The sequence below is a fragment of the Ixodes scapularis genome, unplaced genomic scaffold (assembly GCF_016920785.2).
Source record: "Ixodes scapularis isolate PalLabHiFi unplaced genomic scaffold, ASM1692078v2 PGA_scaffold0__279_contigs__length_252992795, whole genome shotgun sequence".
Lineage (NCBI taxonomy): Eukaryota > Metazoa > Arthropoda > Arachnida > Ixodida > Ixodidae > Ixodes > Ixodes scapularis.
The window spans coordinates 85093774-85102593 of NW_024609835.1; the positions used below are offsets into that span (position 1 = coordinate 85093774).

An 8820-nucleotide genomic window follows, 5' to 3' on the forward strand; every position below is an offset into this window, starting at 1 on the left:
TTCGTTTTCTCAAACATTTTGTTTTGTCGAAGCATTTGGCAATATTTACTTTTTTTTTTTTTTTTCCCCGGTGAACACTAAGATTCGTTGCCGACGAAACTTCGCAAAACTAAATGGTACGGGACTCCCTTTCCTGATGCGATCGGGGACAGCGGGGCTTGGGTTGCCGGCTGGACGCCGCGAAGCGGCGTGTACTGGTTACGTTTTGTAATTAGCAGCCTCACACTGTCGCCGCGAAGCGGGGGGAACGCAGGCGGGCTCCCCAGCGATACACGTGCCATTCGAAAAGGGTGACCCGAGCGGCATGAGCTCTCCGCAGAGTGCGTGTAGCCATTTCCGTCCGAAGCGCACTCCGGAGTGCGTATAGCTTTACTCCTTCAGAAACTAGCCTTCAACATTTGCTTTATACGAGACCCAACTTGGACGTTACTTTAGTGGCGACCATCGTTCCGCCTGGACGGAACTCTAGACACTTCCTTTTGGATTACAATGTCGCTTGCTCCCGTTGCTTTCATGCGGATTGCCTCGTCGCGCGAGTGACCGAGCGACAGCGAAGCGGGTTCACCGACGCTTGCCTCGTCACTCGCCAAATCGCTTTCATGCGGTCTATACTTTACTCTTCGCGCTAAAACGTCATTTCCTTATATAACATGTACCCTTTCCAAGATAGATTCGAAGATGACGGTGGTTTAGGCGGTTAAAATCTTATCACTTCGATATTTTTTTCTGGATTAGGTGGTTCACAGCTTCGCAGTTCGGTGTCTTCTCTATCCTTCGTTTACTTAGCTTACTGTGACCTGCTACAGTTCGAGCACGGGGAAAATGTCAACAGAAACGAGGCACTTGCCTGAAACCTGACAGAAGACAGTTTGATGGAGTTCCCAAGAACGGGGCACGTAGCCACCGCATGTTTCAAAGAGTTTACCGATCCATCCTCGAGCTTGAAAGACCTGGCAGCCTGTAGGTGAGGCACGGTGACCAGACACCGCACGGGCGGCATTGTCGAACGCTGCTAAAGCCACGCGAGCAGCTAGGCGCGAAAATACTGACATTCGTTTGGCTCGTCAACTCGGTAAACTCGCCAACCGTCATTCGTCACCACCGCAAGTAACGCGCCAAACAGAACAAAGGAACGATAAGTGGGTGAAGGCTGTGGGTGGATAGATGGCTGAACCGATGGTTAATGGTGTATATGTGGCAGCTTGCGCCACCTAGTGTAGCTTAAGCACACAATATATTCCGGAAAATACTTGAGGAACAAACCGCGCCAAAACTAAGAATTTAAACAAAAACACTTTACTATTCGTAAAGACAGGGGACGGGAGAACACCATCTTTCAATTTTCAACAAACAAATGATTTATTGCCGGACGCTTCTCCTTCGGAGTTCCACTACAGGAGAGGGAAAGTTAAAAGGAGGGGGAAGGGGAAGGGGGCGGACAAGACAAGGCCCCGGGAGAAAACTCGGGGAAAGTAAAGCGCAGAGACAGCGGGAAGGAGGGGGAGGAAGGAGGCATCCCGATTTCCCTCTCAGGAGTAGGGACCACTCGCCCGGCCCGCCAAGGACGGCAACTCCGGTCTAAGGAATGTCACCTCTCTCTCCGACAGCGACAGCGAGGCCGAGGAAATGTTCTTCGGCGCCTCTTTTATGGGGTACGCCTCCACGATCTCGCGCCCGTAGCGGTTCTTGTTGGCCCCCAGAACACGCGCGGACGGGAACTCGGGGGCACATGGAGCGCAAACCTTGAGGTGATGGACCATGGGGTGTTGGGAGTCCCCCTCGTTTTTTTCTATTTCTCTCTCATGTTCGCGCAGGCGGTCGTTGAGGCAGCGGCCCGTCTGTACGATGTACTCTGCCCCGCACGAGAAGGGCACGGAATACACCCGTCCGACCGCGCAGGGAACGAAAGGGGCCGCGTGCCTCTTGGCGCGGCCTCAACTGCCACCTGCGCGAACATAGGAGAGAAATAGAAAAAAAAACGACGAGGACTCCCAACCAGGGGCGGATGCAGGAATTTCCTGAGGGGGGGGTCAGGTGTTGGTCAGCGCACCACATGTTTAGGACCCCCCCCCCCCTCTCCCTCGTTTCACGCCCTAAATTTTACACATGCAGAATTCAAGAGGGGGGTCAGGACATCCGGACCCCCCCTCTAAATCCGCCCCTGCTCCCAACACCCCATGGTCCATCACCTCAAGGTTTGCGCTCCATGTGCCCCCGAGTTCCCGTCCGCGCGTGTTTTGGGGGCCATCAAGAACCGCTACGGGCGCGAGATCGTGGAGGCGTACGCCATAAAAGAGGCGCCGAAGAACATTTCCATTGACTTAAAACGAAAGAAACACACAAGAGGACGAAACAGACGACACAGCTTTCGACTTGCAGCTACAGATTTACTGGGGCGGCTAGCCGCTCAGAGCTCGACTTGGGGAGGCGATGGGGAAAGAGGGGAGGGCGATGAGGGGAGGTGTAAGAACACAGGGAGACCGTTGCGGGGGCGAACACAGCGGGCTGTCGAGGGAGGTGACATTCCTTAGACCGGAGTTGACGTCCTTGACGGGCCGGGCGAGTGGTCCCTGCTCCTGAGAGGGAAATTGGGATGCCTCCTTCCTTCCTCTCCTTCCCGCTGTCTCTGCGCTTTACTTTCCCGCAGTTTCCTCCCGGGGCCTTGTCTTGCCCCCTCTTTCCCTTCTCCCTCCTTTTAACTTTCCCTCTCCTGTAGTGGAGCTCCGAAGGAGAAGCGTCCGGCAATAAATCATTTGTTTGTTGAAAGTTGAAAGATATGTTGTCCCGTCCCCTGTCTTTACGTATATAACTCTTTCTGAAACCTATATCATTACCAACGCGCTCACTAACAAGTTTACTACTCGACAGCTCTCAAAATTGAGGATACGTAAACGGCGTAAACAGGCAACGTCCAGAAAGTAATGGCGGCACCTTGCACCGCATAGAGCGCCGAGCTCATGGTCGAGCTGCTTTGCCGGCTTTGCCACACTCCGCCATTGATCTCTATATTGCTCTCCGCCACCCCGCCAAAGTTGAGTGGAGTGTCGGAGACCTCTTTTCAACAGAATGAAAAAACATTTCAAGGGCACAGCAATGCACAATTTTGAAGGGCTGTTCTCATGTTAGCCATCAAACGCATGTGAAATTATTAGGAACGAAACTATACATATGCATCTACGTATCCTTCGATTCATCTACCCAAAGCCGTATGCAGCTAACGCCACTGATCTCAATGGCCAACGCAGGCGCGTACGCGCGTACTTTCGGAACGGATACGTCTTTGGCTTTGCTTGGTTTCGTCCACAATTGTCATAGAGATCAGTGTCGTCCACGTACTATGAGAAGCGGCAACTCTTCAGATAGCGGCCATTTTACACCTCCGGCCCCCTCCAAAAAGAAAAAAAGTATATACAAGCTCGTTGAATACAGCATGGGAATGTACCTACATCGTTGGAAAGTACTAAGGGTAATCATTTTGCTTTCTGGAAAAAAATGTGTTTTACACCTGGCCGCTGGAAATTGGAATTAAAAAAAAAATGCTGCAAGCAAAAAACGCAACTAATTTCTACGTGTGTTTCTTAGTATATTATTTATGATGTTATGTTATGTATTAAGACCAATGAGAAATACACAAAGGTCTTTTTTTTACTTTCTTTTTAGTATCTACTGGTTGTTTGGTGATCTACTGATATGTATGGGGCCCATCTACTGACTTCGATTTTTTTTTTCCATCTGGTAACGCTGGTCCAGCATTTGCTGGCACTGCTCGCAGCGCGTGGAGGGCTGTCACGGCTTCACTTTACGTTGGCTGCGCTCATGTGGAGTGGCCGCGTGGGCACCTGCTTCGGTTCCCCGTCCTGACCACGTTGTCCCCACTCACGGGGTGTGGCCGTGTGGACACTTGCTTCGGTTTCCCGTCCTGACTAACGAAACAGCCACTGCAGAGCATCACATCCGAGCGACGTCGTACGCATCCAAAGGTATATATGACCCAGGACGCGTTGATTTCGGTCTCTGCCTGCTCCTGTCAATTTGACGCACGCTGCGTTCCGCGTTATCTTCCACCCGCCACAAAATCTCGCCGTGGAAGAAGCGCCGGGGAGAGAGAAAGTCAGCTTTTTCCTCAGAGCAGAGCCACCGAAAATTGGCAGCCTTGGCGGAGCGGGCGAATGAACATGCTGGTGGGAAAGAAATCGGGATGCCGCCTTTCCTTCCGTTCTTTCCCGCTATTTCGGCAAGTTTCGTTTTCGCACCGTTCCCTTCACGCGGCTTTCTCTGGAGCCACTCTCTATAGCACTGATGTGATTGCTGCCCCAAACTGCGCCAAGGGGCTAACCCCGCTACGTCCTGCTACGGTAGCCTGCGCCAAAGGACGAATATTGGTCGCCTTTGAAAACCGAAACTAAACCGGGTACCGTAATTGAGCACACATGAGCTAGGTGGTTCAAGCAGCCGTCCGACACAGTACCCTGCATCAATCGTTCATCTGGTCTTGCATGGTTTTTCCTGCCGTCTCTAGTCTCGCGTCTTTTAAAAAAAATTTAATCATAGACATGGGCATGTGCGGACGCTACGACGCTAGCGTGCTGGTTACCAGCCATGCCGTCATGCTGTGAAACGAAACCATGTTTTTGCGCGGCGGGAGTGATTTTATGGGCTGAAGCACTCGCTCCTAAAAGCAACGGCCGTGGCCAACCATATTTGGTCCCTGCCTTCCAGTCACTGTGGTCGCACGACATCGGGTGTTGCCGTCCCCACGTCACTGCAGTAATGGCACTTTCTGAACTGAAACGTAAGGACAATCCTGTTCTTGTTTAATGCGCTACTACAAACATACCTTAAGCTCAAAGACTGCAGTGTCGAAGTATTGATTACCTAGGTTAATCTCGGTAGGCTTTCTTTCGAGACGTACCCGGGTACGTGAAAAATGAGCCGCGAAAGGAAGTTGGTGAAGAGAAGTGAGCTAAAGCAAAGAACGCAATGTCCGCATGCTGAACCCGCACAGCGTGCTTATTTGTCTCGAGTTCAGTCGTTGCACAAACCGATCCAAGAACTTTTTGATCCTGGCTCGCGATGTCTTGCATCGATGCGCTCAGGTTTTTTTTTTTTTTTTTTTCCTCTTTCTTTTTTTTTTTTCTTTCTTTCTTTCTGTGTTTAGCTTGTACCTCGTTTGCCGCCTTGGCAAGAACGTGCCGCTGGACTTTTTTTTTTTTTTTCTCGTATGTTGGACAGTTACATTTTGCATACAATTTTGGGAATTAGTTGAGGCGGAGCGGAGTGGCATGGTTTCGATCGAACAGCCATCTCCGCTCGCGCGACAATTTTGCATTACAAGGCAGTAGTTACGTGCTTCATCAGTCGGAGATTGCTTCCATTTATTGTATTACTAATAAACCTAATAATGTGATATCTACTACTAAGCTGGTCATTTTCAAATAAATTTAAACATGTGGTCCGATATATTTGTATCACGTCCGGGTCACCAAATGTAGAAAAAGACAGACGAAAAGCGGCTACGTCTGACAAATTCCAAAATCGAGCTGATGTGGCACTTTTATTCCACGCGATCTTCTTTTTTCAATGGCTATCGCCACAAACTGAAGCATTACAAAATGTGTCATGTCATTGGCATTTCAGTTACATGTTGAATGACTCCCAGGTGGTCTATGTTAACAATAATTGGTTGATTGCGGCGAGCAATGTGTCCTTCGTTTGTCCACTACTTGAAATGAATATATATTTTTCTCTACGGATATCTGCTCCAAAAGCCAGATTTGCTGTTCCACAACTCTGTTTTGGCTGCTCCAGAGGGTGCTCCAAAACGGCTTAGGCCAATCACATCACTGCAGTAAAGCGAGGTTACCCCTGCTCTAACTCGACAATACTTTGTGTGTTGAAAGTTGAAAATATGTGTTTTCTTGTACCCTGTCATCGTGTTTAGTGGCCGTGCTCTATGTTTTACAAATATTTCCAAATAAAAGTTATGCTTTGTCGTTTAGAGTCATGTTCGCAAGCGATGACTCAGTACGGCAAAAAGAAGCGAATAACTTTATATATGATACTGACTAATGGCATATGATATAATTTATCTTCTCTAAACTTACTTCCAACTTAGTTTATCTTGACGCAGAAATTAATTTATTGCAATTACATACTTCACGCCACATTGTAATGTTTAATGTCGGAAGAGATTGTGCTCTTTATGTTTCCTCGGTCCTTTGAAATGAAAACATGGACAGAAAAGACACAAAGGAAAAGGATGGACAAGGCACGACTTTGTCCTTTCTGTCTCTTCTCGATTTTTATTTCTTCGATACCTGCATGTCAGTGCAACTGAAGGAAGAGTAAAGGCACAGGCAAGAAGGTAAATTTAAAACGTTGGTAAACTTTAAAAACAAGAGGACAGAAATGAGACACGGAAAAGGACCACACACCCACCGTCTCGAAGAGTTCACAGCTGTGTTAGAGACTGCGTGTGTTTTTTTTTTTTTTTTTTTCGTTTGTGTGTGCATCTCCTTTTTCGGTGTTTCTCGGGTTTAGAAACGTTACATTGCACTTTGCCTCTTGTTGATTGCGTGTAGTGTGAGCATCAAACTTACGTAACGAAGGTCATATCAATGAAAAGAGGGCTTCTTTCTTTTCAGATGCCAGGTGTCCGATACTTCCGGTGCCCAAGGTGTGCGTCCCACATTTTTTCGTTGAGGGCACTATTCAGGCACTTTCACTCAGTTCATGGGTACGAAAGCAACTGGGTGTGCGGCCTAAGTGGCTGCATGCGGACATTGAAACTCTTCGCTTCCTATAAAAAACATGTGTACAGAAATCACCCTGGATCAGTCGAAAGAGAAAGAGCCGTGGGAGCGAATGAACTGGTGGATGCAGCACCGAGTGTTGGGGATGCCTTTCAAAGTGATGACGTTGGTGTACAGAGTAATCCGGACGCAGAAGAAAGGCAAGAGGAGCTGCGTACAGAGACTTCACAAGTGTGTGAATCCACCCAGGGTCCAAGCGGCTGTGTAAAGCAGCTGGCTCTCCTTCTTCTCAAGTGGAAAGAGGGAAGGCGACTTCCAGAATCAACCTTAGATGAAATCACAAATGATGTGATTTCTTTCGTAAAATCCATTTTGGAACATAAACAACTCCAGCTCAACAACGAGGTGGCCGCCAACGTGAGGGAGCTATTCTGTGTTGACGAACTGGACCGGCTACTGACGACAGCTGGCCGGAACGCGTTCTGGAGGACACATCTTCCACTTGTTGAGCCCCGTACAGTAGTGCTAGGAACCAACAGCAATGGAAAAGACGACACCATGGAGTATGTGCCGCTCTGTGATCTCCTCACGTGTATCCTTGAACATCCAACCTTATCGGGTGACTTTAATGCTTACACAAAGGTTGACAACCATATGTGTTCTGTGTTTGATGGCAGTGCATTTCGCGACCATGCCTACTTTGAAGGTGACCATCACAAAATCTGCCTGCAGTTATATACTGATGAATTTGAGGTGTGCAACCCTTTGGGCAGCAAAAGAGGAAAGCATAAGATGACCGCCGTGTATTTCTCAGGGCTGAATTTTCCTGCAAGGTTCCGCTCTGCGCTATCAGGAATGCACCTGGCACTTTTAGTGAATGACCACCATGTGGACTCCTATGGTCTGCCTAAGATTCTTGCACCTTTGCTTGAGGATGTGAGCAGATTAGAAACTGAAGGCATAGTTGCAAACGGAAAAGTGATGAGAGGGTCAGTCTTTGTTTTGACTGGGGATAATCTGTCGAGCCATAGAATGGGAGGCTTTAAACGTAGTTTCAACAAAGGTAGGATTTGCAGGTTCTGCATGGCCGTGCACTGTGAAATCAACTACAAGCACCTGGAGACCGATTTCGTGCTGCGCACACCGGAAGGTCACGAGCATCATATGAACATGTTGAAGGCTGGACTGCCAACTGCATCATTGTATGGGGTCACTGCAGCTTGTGCTCTTACATGCCAGGGGTTCAATGCCACACAGCATTTTCCGCCTGACGTTATGCACGACTTGCACGAGGGTGTTATACCATTTGCACTAAGACACATCATTTCTTCCTTAATATAACAAGGACTTTTTACTCTTGCACAGTTAAACAAGGAAATTAGTGAGTGGAATTATGACCCTTGTGATGCGCGAAATAAGCCAGAGCCTATTTCTAGTGAATTTCTTAAAGGAAAGGCAACCATGAAAGGATCAGCCACGCAGGTCTTTTGCCTATTTCGTCATCTAACCTTTTTCGATGGCGAATGTGTTCCAACAGAACACGAAGTATGGCAACTTTACTTGCTTTTTCGCGAAATCATGGATATCATCATGAGCCGGAAAATCCCAGTCTCGCACATTGGCTACCTGCAAAGGAAGATTCATTTTTTTTGTCTCGACTTCAAGACATTGTTCCCATCTGTTAAAGTTCCTTGCAAAATGCACTACCTTATTCACTATCCGTCGTGCATGGAAAGGTTTGGACCATTAGTTGAACTTTGGGCGATGCGCTTCGAGGGAAAGCACCAATATTTCAAAGACATGGCTCGTAAAATCCGCAACTTTAAGAGTCTTTCGCACAGTCTAGCAGTGAGGCATCAGTTTTTGCAGTGTTTCTCTTTTGCAGCTGTTGGTGAGAAGAGCGTTCCCATCACAACAGGTTGTCGCCCCATACTTTGTGAACATCTTCCTGAATGCGTCAAGGAGTTTATCTCTCAGCATGATCTTGAAACTGTTGATTCATTCGTAGCGAACTCTGTGAGCATAGAAGGCAGGGTCTACAAAACAGGATGTGTTCTTGTCCAAAGTG

General features: G+C 48.2%; 1 protein-coding gene across 1 annotated transcript; it reads left to right on the forward strand.

Annotated features, from left to right (window-relative positions):
* The first annotated feature begins 3236 nt into the window (after positions 1–3236).
* LOC120846417 lies at positions 3237–8261 on the forward strand. The gene is made up of 2 exons (XM_040218163.1): positions 3237–3980; positions 6645–8261. The coding sequence occupies exon 2, from the start codon at positions 6645–6647 to the stop codon at positions 8091–8093; it is 1449 nt and encodes a 482-aa protein (XP_040074097.1). The 5' UTR covers positions 3237–3980; the 3' UTR covers positions 8094–8261.
* The last annotated feature ends 559 nt before the right edge of the window (positions 8262–8820 follow it).

What these genes read in the sequence shown, in the direction of transcription:
- LOC120846417 (XM_040218163.1), top strand. Translation starts at nt 6,645, where the DNA reads ATGCCAGGTGTCCGATACTTCCGGTGCCCAAGGTGTGCGTCCCACATT.